Below are 20,442 nucleotides of genomic sequence, written 5' to 3'. Positions count from 1 at the left end.
AAGCTAAACCCGAAACCAAACCTGAAACCAGACCTACCCACTCTGAACTTTACTCTGTCCAAATTACCAATATACGATTGAATGAGGCCAACGTGGTCACAATCTGTTAGAAAACAGACCCATCTTATGCTATATGGGATGCTGAAAATTCCACGGTTATGGCATGGCTCGTGAATGCTATGGATGAAGAGATTAGTGCTAATTACATGTGCTATTCTACTGCAAAAGAACTTTGGGACAATGTGAGTAAGATGTACTCTGACCTTGGGAATTACCCTCAGATTTATGAACTGCAGTAGAAGATCAGCAATACTTATCATGGAGACGGCAGTGTAATAAGGTATTTCAATGTTCTTAAGGGCCTATGGCAAGATCTGGATTTGTTCAATGATTATGAATGGAAAAATCTTGTTGATTGCAATCACAATAAGAAGATGGTGGAGAAAGCGAGAATTTTTAAATTCTTGGCTGGACTTAATGATGAGTTTGATGAAGGGGAAGAATCCTAGGGAGACAGCCTCTATCCCCACTCGGGGAAGTATTTTCTGAAGTATGACGAGAAGATTGTCGAAGGAGTGTGATGATGAAGAAAAAGGAGGATGAGACTGGAAAATTATGCTATACTTGCTGCCAATGATCCTGCTTCTTATGCTGCTAGTAACACAAATTTGGCTACTACCAATATTTCTGCACAGCGACCTTACTCTAATCAAAGGAGGTTGGAAGATAAGCCTCGAGTATGGTGTGACTATTGCAATAAGCCACGCCACACTCGAGAAAATTGCTGGAAACTCCATGGAAAGCCAACAAACTAGAAGAGCAACAAATCTGGACCCTCTAGCAGCAATCATGCAGTCCCTAAAGCCAATGAAGCTAATTTCCTAAGTGCTGAGCAGGTGGATCATCTTCTTCAACTGCTGAAATCTACTTTTGCCTCTAGTCTTCCTACTGGTTCATTGGCCCAAACAGGTGATAACTCTAGTGCCTACCCTCGTTGGTTAAATCTTGCACCATGGATTATTGATTCTGGTACATTTGATCACATGACTAGTACCTCATAATTGTTTCAATCTTATTCTCCTTGTTCTTGTAATAAAAAAGATTAGAATTGCAAATGGAAGTTTTCATCCATTGCTGGAACAGGCTCTGTTCTAATATCTGAAAAAATAGAACTCAAATTTGTCCTTCACGTCCCTAAACTTGCTTGTAACCTACTATCTATTAGTAAACTCTTGCCGAATTCTAATTGTTGTGTCATTTTCTTTGATTCCCATTGTGAATTTCAGGACCAACTCTTGGGGTGGATGATTGGCAGTGCTAGGATGATTGATGGACTTTACTACTTCAATGAGACTTTATTCATTAATAAACAAGCTCAGGGTTTGGGTAGTAGTACTAGTTCTGTTTTTGTACGTGAACAAATAATGCTTTGGCATCTTAGACTAGGACATCCTAGCTTTCTCTATTTAAGACATTTGTTTCCTAGCTTATTTAAAATACTGGATTGCAATTCTCTTCATTGTGATGTTTGCCACATATCCAAAAGTCACCGAAGCACCTATCAATCCAAAGCTTATCATTCTTCCAAACCTTTTTATTTAATTCATAGCATAGTAGTTAGAGGTGCGAGGCGAGCTGAGGCGCAAAGGGTCTTTGAAGCCGAGGCGCGAGGCGAAGGCGCGCGCCTCATGAAGGTGAGGCGCACAATTATTAAAATGGTGTAAAATGTCTATTTGGGGTAATTGATATATGAACATATGAATATCTAGTAATATTAGAATTTAAAATGCCAAAAAATTCAATTACAAAATTGAAAATTTAGTCCAAAAGCATCAACAATTCAACATAGTTCATCATCAAAAGAAAAGAGTACAAATCAAAAAATAGTAGCTAAATTTCAATAAAAAAAATAAATATTATGTATTAATTATAATTTATAAACTCAAATTAATTAAACTAAATATTACAAATTAAAAAATAGTAGCTAAATTTCAGTAAAAAGAATAAATATTATGTATTAGTTATAATTTATAAACGTGCATTAATTAAACTAAATATTTAATTAGTAATTACATATAAAGAAGAAGAGGAATAAAAGTAGCCAAATTTCAATAAAAAGAATAAATATTATGTATTAGTTATAATTTATAAACTTACATTAATTAAACTAAATATTACAAATTTAAAAACAGTAGGTAAATTTCAGTAAAAAAAATAAATATTATGTATTATTTATAATTTATAAGCTTAGATTAATTAAAGAAAATATTTAATTTATAAGCTTACATATAAAGAAGAAGAAAAAGAGAAGCAGTAGGAAGCACGCAACAGTCAGTAGAACGTAGCACGCAGCAAGCAGGCAGCAGGAAGAAGAAGAAGAAGAAGAAGAAGAAGAACTCGCGAGGGCTCCTGCTGGTTGGAAACGAAGTTGCGAAGGGTTGTGCTTCTTCAAAATGTCGAAGACGAACTCACGATCCTGGTTCGAAGCTCGAAGATGAAGTAGCGAAGGCTTCCGGCTGGTTCGAAGGCTCGCAGACGAGCTCACGTTGCTGGTTCGAAGGATCGTGAAGGCTCCTGCTGGTTCGAATCTGCAAAACGAACTCACGAAGGGCTTCGAAGGGCTGAGAGGGGCTAGGGGCTATGTTCGTTCGAGTCGAATGAGGGCTACGGGTCTGGCTGTGGCTATTTCTCTACTTTAAATGACTAAAAATTCACAAGGCACGACTCACTGCGCCTGTCGCCCCAGTGTGCCTCGTCTCGCCTAGCGTCACCTCTTGCAGGTCGCCTCGCCTCACCTGGTTTGAGGCGCAAGCCTCTTCGCTTCACTGCGCCTTGCGCCTGAGGCGCGCTTTTAACTACTATGATTCATAGTAATGTTTGGGGTCTCTCAAAAATCACTACTACTTCTGGTAAGAAATGGTTTGCTATGTTTATTGATGATCATACATGTTTGTGTTGGGTGTACTTATTGAGTGACAAATCTGAGGTTGAAAGTTTTTTTTAGGATTTTTATAATATGGTTGAAACCTAGTTCCAAACAAAAATCAGTATCCTTAGAACTGATAATGGTATTGAATATTTTAACAAATGTTTAGGAACGTTTCTTTTAACAAAAGGTATTCAACATCAATCTACTTGTCGTGACACCCCACAACAAAATGGCATTGTTGAGAGAAAAAATCGCCATTTGTTAGAGGTTGCATGGGCCCTAATGTTTTCAATGCAAGTTCCTAAATATTTATGGGGTGATGCTATTTTAACTGCATGTTATCTCATTAATAGGATGCCTACTCGAGTGCTAAAATACACCACTCCCTTAGATTGCCTAAAAAAACTATTTCCTACATGTCGGATAACATCAGACCTACAACTAAAAGTGTTTGGATGCACTATTTTTGTTCATATACCTAACAATTTCCAAGCTTAATCCTAGGACAGGAAAATGTGTTTTCCTTGGATATGCTCCTAATAAAAGGGGTACAAATGTTTTAACCATCTGACCAGAAAAATTCATATCAGTATGCATGTTGTTTATATTGAAAACCAACCCTTTTTTGGCCATAACTATCTTCACGGGGAGAAAAAGGAAATTGAAGATGAGTTTTGGCAAACCTCTAAGCCTCTTCCAAATGTTTTCCTTGACATTGACATCCACTCTTTAAAGGATCAGGAAACCGATACATTAGCTGACAAAAATAATGGAAATCCTAGTCTAGCTATACAAGGCATACCTGATTCACAAATAGGGGGAGAAGTACTATCAAATATTCCCTCATCTGAGCTTTGTGTTTATACTAGAAGAAATCATCAGAATAATAGAACTCTTTCTTCAAATCCAAGGCAAGGCCAATCATCATCACCTACACAAGTTGGCCCTCCTTCACATACTCTAGGTACTTTTTCTTCTCCAAATCCTTGTTTTGATAATTCTCATGATCTTGACCTACCCATTGCCCTTAGGAAAGGAGTTAGAACCTGTACCACACATCCTATTTCCAACCATCTATCCTATCATAGACTCTCCGATTCTCATAAGACCTTTACTTCAAATGTTTCTCATCTGTTTATTCCAAGAACCATTTAGGAAGCACTAGATCACCCGAAATGGATATTGGCTGTTCAAGAAGAGATGGATGCACTAATTGCTAACGACACTTGGGAAATTGGTGACCTACCGGAGGGGAAGAAGACTGTTGGCTGTAAATGGGTATTTACAGTAAAATTCAAGGCTGATGGGAGTAAAGAAAGGTACAAAGCAAGACTTGGGGCGAAGGGGTTCACTCAAACATATGGAATTGATTACCAGGAAACATTTGCTCCTGTAGCCAAGATGAACTCAATCCATGTGTTGCTCTCTCTAGCAGCTCACTCTAACTAGCCCTTATATCAACTAGATGTGAAGTATGCCTTCTTAAATGGTGACTTAGACGAGGAAGACTTTATGGATCTACCGCCAGGATTTGAAGGGAAAGGTGGCAAAGGCAAGGTGTGCAGATTGAGGAAATCATTGTATGGACACAAACAATCTCCTAGAGCTTGGTTTGAACGCTTTGGGAAGGTAGTAAAGAGTCATGGCTACAGCCAAGGTCAAGCCGATCATACTATGTTCTATAGACACACGAGTGAATGTAAAATGGCTATCCTTATTGTGTATGTAGATGATATAATTCTGACAGGTGATGATAGCAATGAGCTAGAGAGGTTAAAGAAGATCCTTGTTCAGGAATTTGAGATCAAAGACTTAGGCAACTTGAAGTATTTTCTTGGTATGGAATTTGCAAGGTCAAAGAAAGGAATTTTTGTTTCCCAACGCAAGTATGTGCTTTATTTACTTGGAAAAATAGGTATGCTAGGGTGCAAAGCAGCATAAACACTTATAGAGCCGAACATAAAACTCCAACCAGCTAAGACTGAAGAAGTGATCAACAGAGAGCAATACCAAAGGTTGGTAGGGAAACTCCTTTATCTCTCTCATACATGTCCTGACAGAGCCTTTGCAACAAGCGTGGTAAGTCAATTTATGCACTCACCAGGACCCGTGCATTTTGATGCTGTGTATAGGATTCTAAGGTACCTAAAAGGGACTCTAGGTAAAGGTTTATTATTTGGAGGACATGAGAATTTACAGGTTGAAGTATACACTGATGCAGATTGGATTGGAAGTATCACTGATAGAAGATCAACTTCTGGCTATTGCACCTTTGTTGGAGGAAACCTAGTAACATGGCGCAGCAAGAAACAAAATGTGGTGGCAAGGAGTAGTGCAGAGGCAGAATTTAGGGCTGTTGCTCATGGAACTTGTGAAGCACTATGGATCAAAGGGTTGCTGGAAGAATTAAAGATTACTAATTCGTTTCCAATGAAACTGTATTGTGACAATAAAGCTGCAATAGCTGTTGCTCACAATCCAGTTCTTCATGATAGAACTAAACGTGTGGAGGTAGACAAGCATTTTATCAAGGAGAAAATAGACGAGGGAGTAATTTGTCTGCCATATATCTCGACAATTGAGCAAGTAGCAGACATACTGACAAAGGGACTGTTGAAGAAACAATTTGAAAACTTCATTAGCAAGCTGGCCATGAATGATATCTTCAAGCCAGCTTGAGGGGGAGTGTTGGAAAGTTTCAAATCTTTTTAGTCAACTTTTCTATTTTTCTAAGAGAATCTCCTAGAATATTTAGTTTCCTTAGAAGTTCGCATCTTTGGTTCTTTCCTTCTTGGTTCTTTCCTTCTATTCTTCTGCTGTACATCTATTTATACAAACCTACCTATGTTACGAGTAATGAGAATTATTTCCACAAGAAGCTGTCTCATTCTAGAACAGAAAATTGCTACCCACAAGACATCCAAAATCCTCCAACTCCCTACTGCTCAAATTAATACCATCCAAACAACTTTTAACCAAATTTATTTTCAGCCCAAAAATCTTCTAAAAAATTTTGAGCTGTGTGAGCACCTTCAAAATTCTCAATAATTTTCTAAAAAGAAAATAGTATCATCAGCAAATTGTAAGTGAGACACCTCCACCTTATCCCCACCCATCTCCAACCCCCTAATCACACCAATACCTGAGCACATGACACAAGCACTCAAACCATCTGCAGTCAATGTGAGTAAGGAAAGGAGATAAATCCCCTCGTTTTAACCCCCTAGACTTCTCAAACCACTCCCTAGGATTTTTATTAATAATCACAAACAAGTTGGCTAAGTGAAGGCAACCTTTGATCCATTTATGCCGTGAGAACCCAAAGCTCTTCTTAACCCCCACTTTATCTAGGAATCCCCAATTAATCATATTGTGAGCTTTTTCAAAATCTAATTTGAAAATAATGCCCTGTTTACCTCTCCTTTTAACATCCTCTACCATTTCATTAGCTACGAAAACTACATCTAGAATTTGTCTCTCTTTAACAAAAGCGGATTGGGCTAATGAAATAATTTCCCCGAACACCTCCCTAAGCCTCCTCGACAAGAGCTAAGTAAGAATCTTATATAATCGGTTTGACATCTCTCACCTTCCTCGACCTCTCTTTTTGAGGAATTAGCGCAATAAAAGAGGAATTGATTCTCTTACACTACACCATTTTAATGAAATCTTCAGAAAAAAACTCATTGCATCATCCTTGAAAACATCCCAACTATCCTGGAAAAAAGCTAAAGTAAAACCATTTGGTCCTGGAGCTTTATCCCTATCCATTTCCATCACTGCCTTTCTTATATCTTCCATATCAAACGGCCTCTTAAGCCAATTAGCAAACTCTTCCCCAATGGGTTCCCAACCAAGCGCCTCGACCATTTACCTATTCCCACAATCCTCAGAATAAAAGGATTTGAAAAAAATTAGTAATCTCTTCCTTAATCTGCAATTGACCCCTCACCCTCATACCCAAATCCATTCCAATTCTTTTAACCAAACACTTCCTTCTCCTTCCATTAGCATATCTAATACAATTCAAAAATTTAAAATAGAGGTAAGAGGACATTTGAGGGGAATTAACTTTGACAAGTTAGCACGCAGGCAATGGGACAAGAGTGGAAGTTAAGAAGCACAAACGCATTGCATGAGCCAACCTCTCTTCTTAAGTAAAAGATTGAAAACATGGCATAGAAACAAGAAAATAAATAAATAAAGCAAAATAAAACCAAAGAAAAAGTTGCAAAGCAGACAACTGTATGTACAAATCAAAATAATTAAAAAATAGCTGCATTAGTGCCTACAAGTTTCTAAATGCCCTAGAATAAACTAATTTAACACAAGTGCTATGAAGCACAAGCCTAGGAGACAGGTATGACATGGTACAATAGATGTGTCATAATAAATTGATAATAGACTTTTAAATCTATAAGTATACACATATAATACACAGACACAGACACAGACACACTTATATATCGAGAGAGAGTATTTTCCCGAGGGTTTGTCCAATAAATGTTAACATTTTATGTAACACGAAATATTTTTTTTTTTTTTTTTAAAATTGGTATAAATAATGTACCTTTTTTATGTTTTTTTTTTTTTTTTTCATTATAAATTCCTGCATCACCTCTTTTGTAAATCTTACTAGGGTTGTCATAATGTTTAATAAACCCTTGTTGTCGTCGTCATTTTTTTCTTGTTAAGTGTCATCTTTCAAAGCAAATCATTATCGTGTCTAGAATATTCTCTAAGGGTATCCTCCCCTCCTGGAGTTCCTGAGTCGCCAATGGGGTGAGTTGGGGCCCCATACCATCTAGAAGACCTGTTTAGCCCATTCAACCTCAAACCAATCTAGAGCTTAAGGCATGAATAGGGTAATTTTAATGAGATTGATCATCTAGTAGACATGTATAATCCTAAACAACTTACACACCCACCATGGTATGATCAAGAGGATTATGGAGATATCACTAAGATGGTCAAGGCCAATGTGCGCATGCATGACAAAAAATTAAATCCTAGACTCCTAGTAACTTCTTAGTTTGGACAGATGAGATGAGATGAGAGTCTAATTTGAGCAGTACAACATAAAAGGTGAGGATAAAATTTTCTTCGCTTACAAGAAGCAGATTAAACCAATAAGAAATATAGGCAAAATGAACAATAAAACCTCCAAAACATAGGGGAGCCCCCTAGTACTCAAATGGGAAATCATAAGGCAGAGGTAAAAGAGAAGTACCTTCTCTAAGGAATTAGTTATTTGGACAACTCTTGGGCCATAAACAAACAGCAATTGTGATTGGTTAAATGACTATTTGAGAAGCTTATGATTCTTGGCAGCAATGTGAAGGATATGTATCACATGGTCACTAGGGTTGTTAATGGTCTTAAAGAGGAAATTATGACCAAGATTAAATTCTGGTGTCCTGAAACTGTTGCCTACCAGGCCCTTGCCACAAAGAAACACCTTAAAACATTTCTCATATCCCATTCAAGTGCAACAGTCTAGACTCATTTCAAAGCCTGGGGACATTTCTCAACAGCAATTTACCACCCATCCAAGCACATTCAATTATGTCATTGTTATGCTAGAGGTCATATAGCGGCTAATCCTCAACAAGACTTAGCTTTGTATGAGCCAGGTGCATGCTTTTAAATTGCAGTAGCAGGTAGCATAACGTAACGTAATGGTAACGGGTGTAATGGGAAGCAGGAGTAGCAGATTTTACATAACGGGAAGCGGGTGTAACGGCCGTGAATTTTTTTCAAGCATGCACAACCTTGTGCATATTAGCGTACTTGCATGTTTTAAGCTTTTAAACCTTCTTAGAAAGAGTTTTAGTGTATTTTGGATCCTTTAGTTTGACTAAGTTATTTGGTAAGAGCAACAAGCTTACATGTGTTTTAAACCACCATTGATAGAAAAATTACGTATGTGTGCATATTTATACTTCTCATTGTTCTTATCTGTGATAAATTCTTATTGTGCTAAAATAATTAATAAAACAAAATACATTATATACTCCTTTAATCTATAAGACACACAAGTCATACAAATAATACAAATATAAAATTACTAGAAAAGAAAGAAGGTTGAAGCCGAAAAATATAGAACATAAATATCAAATTACTAATATTATCAAAATAAAATATTTTCCTAACAAGTTAGTATTTTCAAATTGTTAATTAGTGCATTTCTTGTGAGTATTTAAAAAAGTATTAAATTTTGTACCATTGCCATCTTCATTATAATCCTTCCCCCCTCACCACATGGTATATTGAGAATGATTTATGAAAGAGGGGAAAAGTGAGAAGAAAAAGTAAAAAATAAAATAATTTTTTTGGCGTAACAAGCGGCCTTTATGTAATAGTCACGGTCTGTAATGGCTGCTATAGACGTGATTTTTCTTCCCACTGATTTCATTGTGTGTAACGGTATTGGTAAGCCAAAAAACTGTTACATAAAACGCCGTTACGTAACGGTCGCGGTTGTTAGTTATAACCATGGCTAGGTGACCCACAAGAGAGGGTGGCTCAAGTTGTATATGGCTATGGAAGCATATCTTAAAATCTCCAACAACGCATTCTGCATTTTGAATATTTTGCAAATGAGGATGGGATAGTTGATTTCTTTTTTTTTTTGGATAATAGAAAATTTTATTAATGAACAAAACAAAGTACAATAAATGAGGACAAGGTATACTCTAATAAAAAGGGCAACAACAGAAAAAGATGACAATGGAGGTGCCTTCCTATCCCTTTGGAGATCAGACAGAGATAATCCCAAAAAAATCCAAAAGAATGGGCCCAAAAGGAAGCCAAGCGCACCACTCTATCCCATAACAAACCAAGAGAAGTTTTACAGCCCATGAATGTTCTTGCATTCCTCTCAATCCAAAGCATCCATAAGATAGCAATGACCCCATGACTCCATAACATGCGCCCTTTCTACTTGAGTCAAAACCCCAATGTCTCACGGGCAAGAGATCTCCCACATTCTGAGGCACCACTCAAGCTTTACTAAAGCCAGAAAAGAGAGCAGTCTGAAGGGTGTGTTGCTCTCTAACAAATAGTGGAAAAGGTGCTCATTGGACTCACTGCATATCAAACACGTGTTAGGATTAGGTGACATGTAGGACTGTCTTGTCTGTAACAAATCATGCGTATTAATCCTGTTCAAAGTCATGATGTGGGTTGAAGGGAAAAAAATTGGGAGGGGGCTTTTAAGAGGTGTAAGAAAAAATTATTTTGAAGAAAAAAGACCCAAAAAATCAGCCTCTCATAACCCCCTATGATCCCTAACAAAAGGAACAAAGTGATCCAATACAATAAGTACGGTGGTAAGCCTATTGACCCCTCTATTGAAATTCCTATAGAAGTGGAGATCTCATGAAATAGATCCCCTTTAGAAGAAAAGAATGAACTAATAGGTGCATTGTGAAAAGCAGAAAGCTTTAAAAAGATGAGTTACCATTAGCTCCAAAGAGTCCTTACCCACCCAAACATCCTCCCAACAACGAACCCTATTGCCATGTCCCACTTTGAAGCAAGTGAGAGGAAAGAACTGACTTGTCACTTGGGAAACAAACTCCTACGGGTTGATGAGAAATAATGCACCTCTTCTAGTGACCCACCCGTTTCAATGGAGTCCATATTTATTTTTAATCACCATGTGCCATAGGAAACTACCTTCCAAGTGAAACTTCCACAACCATTTACGAATTAGGGAGATGTTTTTTCAACAATGTTGCCAAGCCCCAACCTAGATTTGCATCTTCTAACAACCTCTACTAGATGGTCTCTCTTACTCTCCCCATAACCCGACTGGAGGAAGTCATGCATCAGCTTCATTAGAGTCTTGGCTACATTCATGGGCACTCTAAAAAGAGAAAGTAAATTGGGATTCTAAAAAGTGAGTAAAAAGTGAGTTATTGACGAGTTTGACATAACCCCACTAGACAAATATGCCCTCCTCCACCCTCCCAGTCTCCTATCCACCCTCTCGATCACTTGGATCCCAAAAGGCCTTTTAGTTTGGGTTGCCACCAAGGGGGAGACAAAGATAAGAAAGTGGCCACTCAAGGGAAACACAACCCTGCCAAGGTTTTAAAACTCTCAAATTTCCTACTATCTAAACTGATACAAGCCATCCCACTCTTTGAGAAATTGATCTTTAAACATGAGAACTTTTCAAAGATTTTTAACAAGATAATGACCTTTCAGAATCTTGCAACAATGTCCTCGTCCTCAAAGCAGGCAAACTAAAGGTGAGACGCCTCCACTTTCTCCTAACGCCAAGACCCCAGATCACTCCCAAGCCTTGAGTGTGTATGAACATTCTACTCAAGGTATCCACCACCAAGGTAAACAAAATGGAGATAGTGGGTCTACTTGCCTAACCCCCCCTGTATCCCCAACCACTGTATAGGTTGACTAGACAATACAAACTGGTTGTACTCGGGCAACCTCTAATCCACTTCCTCTAAACCTCCCTACAAACTTTCCTACATGTCTCGTTGTCCAAGAAGACCTAATTTACCATATCATAAGCTTTCTTGAAGTCTAGTTTAAATAAGAGCCCCTTCCTTCTCACATCCTCTGCCACCTCATTAGTGCATCTAAAATTTGTTTGTCTTGAATAAATTCCAGCAAAGGTCACTATGTCCCCCAAAACTTCTCATAGTATCTAAGCTAAGACCTTAAAGAGAATCTTGTAGAGACTAGTGACAAGACTATTAGGTCTGAAGTCCCTCACTCTCAAAGATCTCTCCTTGGGGATTGAAGCTAAGAAGGTAGTACTTAAACTCTTATCACCCCATTATGATGAAACTCCTTAAAAAAAAACTTGAGATTTCTTCTCACAAGACCTGTCAATTTTCTTGAAAATTCCATTGTGAAATCATCAGCAGCAAGAGCTTTCTTCTTGTTCATTTCAAGCATAGATTTTTTTTTTCTGTAAAGGAATTAGTTTCACCAGATTTGAAAGGTCTCTCCAGCACTTGAGCTAAGAGACTTTGACAAACACCTCAAAGATAGTTCATGACTAGGTTGATGATCCCATGTTGGTATCATACAATTTGTTTTGTTCCTTGGTGGCGGATAATGATAAATGGAAGGGGAATACCATCTTTCCACGCTTTCATAGATATTATTACAGGTCTTATATGTTAGCCATTGATTGGGGTAGCGTTATGAATGCTGTGTCAATAGCAACTTCAGTTAGGTTGACATTTAAAGCAAAGCCAGACCCCCAATCTTCTAGGGAAGTTTAGGGTTAACTAGATGGCTTTACCAATCACTGAGAGGTTTAAGTGCCCATCCTATTGGGATACTACAGGAATAATGTTTATTGTAATGTACTACCTGCCCATGTTATGGTGTCCATACTTATATGATTGAATGTAAGCAACCATGATAGATAGAAACCTGTGTATCTAGGTACAAGTGAAGGAATGTAATTCTGAAACCTGTCAAACTCAGTCCTTGATTAGGAACAAGAAGTGAACCCCACAGCTAGCTAGGAAAGGAATCCATATGCTAGACTGTAGAGCATTTGGAAAAGAGAGTTTGAAAAGTAAGTACTTAATAATTGTTGCTAGGGAGATCCCTTTGGAGGTCAACAATCCCAGTGACTTGTCTCTTATTGTAGGAGATTTGTCGTCTGACAACATTTGAGAAAAGGTTGGTGCAGAAACTATGCTGGAGAGTGGGAAGTTCTCATAGCCTGAAACCAAAATCTGATTCATAATAGTAAGGATCGTTTTTTTCCTCCTAGAATTACTAAATAAATTTACAGAATCCCATTCAGTATCTGGTTCCACCAACTAACTGCGCTGTACAGGATTTAAAGGGAGAGTTTGTAAAGCAGCTAATGAGGCTGAGGCCCATTGTTGAGTTTTGAATAACCAGTCTTGGTGTTTGCTGGAGAATCTGTTGGGCATCTAAGTTGGCCCCACCACTCTGATGTACTTGAGAGGACTACTGGGCCAAATATGATAAGGAGATTTTTTTTGGGGGGGGGGGGGGGGTGCAGCACAGGGATCGGGGATCTGCTTTTGGATTGCGTACCTTCTTGCGTCCCTACTAGATTTGGGTCCCAGTTGGGAGAAGAAGAGGATGTCGTGTTCATCTTCTCTGCAGATCAGGGGCAACGTTGAGGTTAACTCACGATAGCAAAGGTTTAGACAAGTGTGGGAGGCTGGCTGGTGTTTTTCTGTCATCAATGGGAGAGGGCTGCTGTCATGACAAGATCAGTGAGGTTCCATTGGCAAATGGTGATTTTTTTTGGTTTGATTTTTTTTTTTTTTTTTTTGGGGGGGGGGGGGGGGGGGGGGGAGGTGTTTGAGGGAAAAGATGACAATATGGAGGATATGGTCAATGATAAGGGAAGTTCTTGCAAAAATGATATTGGCAATAAGGTTTACATCCGTTCAGGAGCAATATGCTTATGTTTCGGATCTGATTTACTTGGGGATTTAGTTTATGTGTTCATCAATCTCTGCTGGAAGGTTTGGAGGGTGTTCCTATTTTGAGGATAGTGGAATGTCTAAGACGCAACAGTGTAACGATGGGATTCTTCCTACTTCTGTGGAGGAGATTAATGGTAAGGACTTGTTCAACAATTGCTGGATGTGATGGGTCCATGGCTATCTAATCCTTAAGGTAATGAAGTTGGTTTGGATAGGGGTAAAAGAAAGATTGAAGAGTGGACAGCAAAAATTAGCTAACCTGCAGTGTTTGGTGAATTATAATGGGAAGGGTTTAAAGACAAACTTTCTTATCTAGTTCTTTTAGTTAGTTTTTTTTTGTTTTTGTTTTCCTGTTTTCATTTTTTCTTGAGGATTTCTTGTCCTCTCTTTTAGTTCTAATGTCTTCTTCTATCTTAATGCAATTTCTTTAAATATCAAAAAACAATATCACAACTGCTTTCAAGTCCATGCTTGTACAGGCAGTATAGCTAATAGAGGTGCTTTAGGCATATTTAGGTCACCTAGCTTTATTTTCTTGTAAATTGTTATTAACTATTGGTATCTATGTATCTGAATTCTACATTTGGTATTTGGCATGGCTTTGAAGGATAAAGAAAAACATGGTTTTGTGAATGCGGATGATGGCATGGATGATTCAAGGGACAATCTAGAAAAAACTCTGCAAGAAAAGCCTGTAGAAATTTTCTCAAAGGAAAAGGATGAAACAGATGAACCTGCAGAAACTGAAGTAGAGTCTTTATCTGTGTCTGCATCTGAAGAAACCCCCCCAAATTCCTTGATGTATATGGATGTTGAAGGTGATGTCTACTCTACATCTTTACATAAGGATTTCAAGGTAATTAGGTAGCTTTTTGAAGCTTATTTCATATTTCATTTTTGTTGTATTTTTTGATCTGGCATATGCTATTGCTACCTTAATTTCAGTCACAAGGTTCAACAAACTGCTCAGCCAGCGAAAATGCTGAGCGTCATGTTTTTTGTGATAAAAAGATTAAGCCAGCGGTTGTATTAGAAAATGATTTGAAACCATTGACTTGCGGAGGTGTTGATGGTGGGTCTAATGGGACACCTTTCAAAGCAGCACCTCTTTCCAATAGAGACAGGCTGCTTCTTCGAAAGCAAGCCCTCAAGATGAGAAAACAGCCTTTGCTTGCTATAGGTAATTTCTTACTCTTAAAAGGTCAATTTTTCCTTAATGTTGCTATTGCTTCTGTAATTGTTATCCTCTACCACATCATATGAGATGGAATTGACAAAAATCATGCTTATGGAAATGATGAACCCATATTATGTGGTGTGGGCTCTGGCTTTTTTGCTGTATGTAATTGTCTAGCTTGATTTCTACTTGATGCTTGGTTTGGTTAAGTGGAGATCTATTGATCTGCAATTTCTTTGTAAATTTATTGATTTTGAAAGCAAACGTTGTTGTGTTTCATAGTTTGGGCTTTCTATTTCCAGCCTACATGCCCAATGTTCCATCAACATCATGCATACTTTCACAAGGAGTTCTGTTTGCAATTTAGCAAAATGTAAAATTTTAAAATAATTCTCCTAATCATCATTCTTCTCAGCATCCAAATGGTGCCTCCCTGCCAAATCATAGCAGCTAATAGTGTATGGTTTATCTGCTACTCCTGTCACTTGTCAGGGAAGAACAACATGGTAAGTGGTCTTGCAAGAGCAATCAAGGCACACTTTCAGAGGCATCCGCTAGCCATTGTGAACGTCAAAGGCAGGACCAAAGGAACATCTGTCCAGGAGGTGGTTTTCAAGCTGGAGGTTTGCTCACTTAATTCAATATTTGTGCTTAGTTGCTTATGTTTGTCATACATATTGGCTGAAATCTCAATCTTTACTTTTCTGTAATCCTCACAGCGAGCAACAGGTGCAGCTTAGTTGCTTATGTTTGTCATGCATATTGGCTAAAATCTCAATCTTTACTTTTCTGTAATCCTCACAGCAAGCAACAGGTGCAGTTCTAGTTTCTCAAGAGCCTAGCAAAGTCATTCTTTATCGGGGCTGGGGAGCAGGAGGTGAACCAGGCCATGCTGGTAAAAAGAATACAAGATATGCAAGTGAACAATCAGTTGGTGAAGCAGTTGAAGCTCGGCCCGCTGTTTCTCCTGAGCTAATGGCAGCTATTAGATCTGAATGTGGGTTGTGGGATGAATGAGACAAATGGGCCACTGTCAGAATTTCGGCAGTCCTTTAGGCAGTGGTCATTTACCCTGTTCATAACACGTTTCCCATTCTGGTTCTGTGGCGTCTGTTGGGGGATGGAATCTTGGATGTTTTGTTTCCCCTGGCTGCACACCACGCTGTTGAAAAAGAGCTATAACTGGCATATCTGCATGGGAAGGTGGGGGAACATGTTAATGCTTAGGTGCTCCTGTTCTCACTTCATCGCTGCTCTCATGGAGTATACATACAGCATTTGGACCATTTGCTTGTGCATGCAAGGCATGAGAAAGATGGCTGACCTTTTCCTGCAAAAAAGATTGCTGAAGGAAAACTTCCCAGGTGAAACAGAAGACATCTTGTGGTCGTAAATTGTGTCACCCTTGAAATGTTTTAAACTGCCCAGCCCTCGTTGGGTTCTACTGGGCGTGGACGTTCAGCAATGGTCCTTGTACAATGTCATTTTTTTCCCCCCAATTTAGAATGGTTCAAATAATATTGTATAGAAGTTCAAGTAGAATATTTGGTCATTGAATCCAAGGATCAACTCCAAAAGCTGCATTGTTTTTTTTTTTTAAATAATAATAATATTGCTTTTAAAAGTTCTTTGGGTGTATTGAATTTGTCAAAGAGATAAAGTGAGAGGAGCTCTCATCAAATATTTTATAACCTGCAGGTAGAAAATCACATGTTAATGTAACAAATCTGACAGCTCTAAATACTGTGATTTTGATAGTCTTTTATTTATTTATTTGGGTCAATTGCATGCTTAAGTTAGGTGAGGTTAGAGAGAGAGAGAGAGAGCTCATGAATTCTCTTCACTACCTTTATTCTTTTTAATTTTTATGTACCCATGAAAAGGTTGGGATTTTGCTATATGGTGGAATATAGTTAGGTTGCCCACAGGGCTAAGCTCAGTGGTGAGAGCAACTGACGGGACGTCGCTTGACGGTAATCCTCTTGGGTTCGATTCTCGCCCTTGGGTTCTTGATTTACCAACTTGTGGTGATGTGGGGCCGGATTCACAGGCGAGGGACTAGTCGGTGCACCCTGAGACGCCGCCACGGAGCGTAAAATGCATGTGAAAAGTGTCGGGGATCAATGCCTGGACACCCGATGTAATAAAAAAATATATATATATTTAGGTTTAGGTGTATAATTATGTGAAGAGAAGATATTTGTGTTTCATAATACTAACAAATCATTTTTTATCACAAATTTGACAAAGAATTCTCTCTTTCCTTTTAGCATTCAAATAATCTTTTTCTTTTAATAATAATTCACCCTGTAACAATCCATTCCTGCGGTTTCTCTCATTTAAGAATTTTTAAAAAATCATTCCTCATCCATCTTTCTCTTCAAATGAAGGGAGAGTATCACAATATATCTTGAAAGAAAATTCTTAAAATCACTCCTTTAGATTCCCTTTTTCAAAACACTTCCTTTGTTTTTCCTGTAGTCTAAAGATCCCTTCCCTTGCAGTCTTGAAGATTTTTTAAGTGCTAACATGACCTCAATGATCCATTATTGAGAAGGCTATCACAATTTCTTCTCTCTCTCTCTCTCTCTCTCCCCAAAAAAGAGTAAGCACATTTTTTAAGAAAAAATTTTAATAATAATAAAGAGGAGAGGTTTAATATCCATGAGTTTGTTTTATGCTATTCTATTATTGATTATCTTTCTAAAATCTTCCCAATAATTTTTAATAGCTTTTCCTCTAATTTTTTCGATTTTTTTTAAAAAAAATTCATTTCTATAATTTTTTAATATTTAAAATAATAAGTAAAATAAATATTAAAAAAAAAATGCCATTTGGCTATAGATTTGGATTTTAGATGAAGTCGCAAGATGCTTACTTCTCTCCTTAAAAATCAAATCCACGATAGTTTTAAAGCCTATGAATAAAAAGAGCATTGAGCATCACACAAGCACACATACACAGTTGCATACCATAACTCATTAAAAGATGAAATTAATCATGAAGACAATTATGTGAGCAATACAAAATAAACTCCGGTTACTATTGAAAATGTACAAAGAACTTTAAAAAGAACGAACTTGGTTCTTTTTAAATTTCTTTGTTAGGTGTTAGTTCTTTTTGAAGTTCTTTCTACATCTTCGATAGCCGTATAATCTGAGTTTAATTTTGTATTGCTCACATGATTGTCTTCTTATATGATCAATTTCGTATTTTAACGAGTTATGGTATGTGACTGTGTATATGTGGTGCTCAATATTTTTCTTTATGGAAGCTTTCAAACTATCTTGATTTTCAAGAAGATAAGCATCTTGTGACTTCATCCAAAATCCGGACCTCCTCCTCCTTCTTCTTCTTCTTCTAGAATGCACCCCTCAATTATATTTAATTTCAAAAATTTAAATTTAAATTTTTATTTTTATTTTTAATTTTGATTCTAATTTTATAAATGTCTAAGTCTTATCTAAACAAAGTGGGTTATGCCTTCAATCCTTCGATGAAAGAAAAAAAAAAAAAAAAGGTTCTACAACCTTAATTGTGCAGACTAATAATTGGTCTCAATTGGGATATATGTTTAGCAAATTTTTTTTTTTTTTTTTTAAAAAGGCCAACACCTCCATTTATATATTAATATACCCTTACTTTTGGCGGAGAAATACTGTGGTTACAAGACCAACCAAATTAGGATAACAAAACTAAACATAATTGACAGATAAGATAAAAACATAAACACAATCAAACTTAAAACAAAATACACCAAACAAAACTCTAGAGTTAAACTAATGACGAACGGAAACGAGACCCTACCTATCCATCTGAAGAATACCTTTCAGATAACGTGGTAGAAGATGTTGTTCTTCGTAAATTACATTGTTTTCCATTTCTCATTCTTTAGCAAGAAAATCAGTCGCACTATTGCCTTCCTATATTGATGCATCACCATGACGTTCACTCCTTCTAACTCCACCACGAGCTCCTCCCAAAATTTCTAAAGATACCACAAAGTACATCTACCTTTCCGAAGCCAATCAACTACAATTCGCGAGTCACTTTCAATAATCACATTAAAATAATGTAAACTTTTGCACAAACGATTCCCTCCCTGATTGCTTTTGATTTCGCACTATTATTCGTACTATTACCAAAATAACTTGAAAAAACTGCTTTTACTATGCCATGGCAGTCCCGAATAATTCCTCTAACTCATGAAGTACCTGTTTGCCCCTACAACTTCCATCACAGTTAAGTTTTATCCAACCTTCTGGAGGTTTAACTCACGAAATAATTTTTTCAGGCCTATCACAAACTCCCTGATGCTTAATTTGAAACTCATTCAAAATTTTAATGTCCGACTTTTTCAATTTTTGAAAAGAATTGTTGCTCTCAGCGTTTTAACCCAGAATCAAACATTTCTCCACATCTGATCTGCACTTTGATAAACTCCTTCCATTCTCGCTTTACATCTACGATTCCAAAGGCATCATGTAATCAAACACGGAATCAGCCCGAATAATATACCTTTAATAGACAATTTTTTAGCATAGTCGAACCAATTTGAAATTTTGTTTTTCTAGGGAAGGGATTGTTGGAAAGGAATCCCCAACGCCACACTAGCCCGATGCCAAACCTCTGAAGTCACCTCACCTAAAGAAAGAATATGATCAATATTTTCCTGACTTCTTTTAACGCAACAATCACAAGTCGAAGCCATCGATATTCTTTTGGCCTGAATTCTATCATCTATAGCCAAACATCTAAACTAGGCTCTCCATAAACACATTGAGATTCTTATGGGCAATAAAGAATGCAAAAACCAGTCATTCCACACAAAATTATCACTTTTGCTCCTCACTGCCTCCCAAGTCGTTTTTGTAGAGAAATCACCGTCAGGGGCAGGCTTCTAGACAAAAATATCTTACCCACTTTTACCTGCCGGTACCTGGTGCAAAATTTCCCTTATTTTATCGACACCAACCAATTCCAGCACTAAATCAGAGTTCCAATTATTATTTAGCCAGCAATCCTTAATACACAGTTTCTTGTTCAAAATATCCTTAGTGCTCACAGATAACGGGCCTGATGACAGCCACCTTTCGAACCAAAAAGAAGAGTTCCTACCTCTCACCAAAATTTTAACATTATCCATAACTTATGGAATGGTGGCCATAATTGATTTTCAGAATCGAGAGTCATCTGGTCTCCCCTTCTTAGTTAATAAATGATCATTTCTGCAATATTTAGTGTTGACCTTATTAATTGCACCCGGTTTTGATAATGACAAATATTGATATTTGATGTTTGTCAAATTGTTTGTGCAGATTCAAATCAAACTTCCTTGATGGCACTTGAAGAAACAAGAAGACCGTGAAGCTTTGTAATTTACATTGTAGTATATAGTTATATTTGTAATAAGATCTATAATAGTAATCTAGGATATGGCTTGTATGCTTATTACCTGCACATCATGCGCACAAGATAGAGTGTGAGCTCAACTTGACCATAGTAAGTCCCTAGGCCCCCACACACATACACACATTGCATAAAATATGAGTGTGAAATAATTATGCTTAAATTGAATACATCTAAACAAACTCAAAGGGGATGGGCGACCGAACCCTCGCAGTTCAAACTGCCTTGGGCGACCGAACCATGGAGGTCAACATGTTGACCTGTACCTGGGCGACCAAACTAAAAATGTTCACATATTCCTCAGCCGCCCGAACGTATCGAAAGGGACAACTTACCAACTCGGGCAACCGAGCATTTTAGTTCAAAAACCGACTCAGGCGATCGAACTCAAGAGTTTGGGCACCCTAATAGTATACCGGGCACCCGAAATCACGTAGCTCTGCTACTAAGGGGTGCTAAACTATGAC

The 20,442-nt window shown here is 37.6% G+C and overlaps 1 protein-coding gene across 1 annotated transcript in view; it reads left to right on the top strand.

Annotated features, from left to right (window-relative positions):
• LOC131168223 (CRM-domain containing factor CFM2, chloroplastic) overlaps positions 1-16,190 on the top strand; it is a 28,562-nt gene extending 12,372 nt beyond the window's left edge. Inside the window, exons 10-13 of the mRNA XM_058127515.1 lie at positions 13,997-14,245; positions 14,335-14,569; positions 15,059-15,189; positions 15,371-16,190. Coding sequence (XP_057983498.1) covers positions 13,997-14,245; positions 14,335-14,569; positions 15,059-15,189; positions 15,371-15,583 — 828 coding nt within the window. The 3' untranslated portion in view covers positions 15,584-16,190. The remainder of the gene's footprint in view (positions 1-13,996; positions 14,246-14,334; positions 14,570-15,058; positions 15,190-15,370) is intronic.
• The last annotated feature ends 4,252 nt before the right edge of the window (positions 16,191-20,442 follow it).

This window comes from Malania oleifera, chromosome 11, assembly GCF_029873635.1.
Source record: "Malania oleifera isolate guangnan ecotype guangnan chromosome 11, ASM2987363v1, whole genome shotgun sequence".
In the NCBI taxonomy this organism is placed as follows: domain Eukaryota; kingdom Viridiplantae; phylum Streptophyta; class Magnoliopsida; order Santalales; family Ximeniaceae; genus Malania; species Malania oleifera.
Note: the sequence above shows the minus strand (reverse complement) of the source record. Positions and strands in the feature narration are given on the sequence as shown.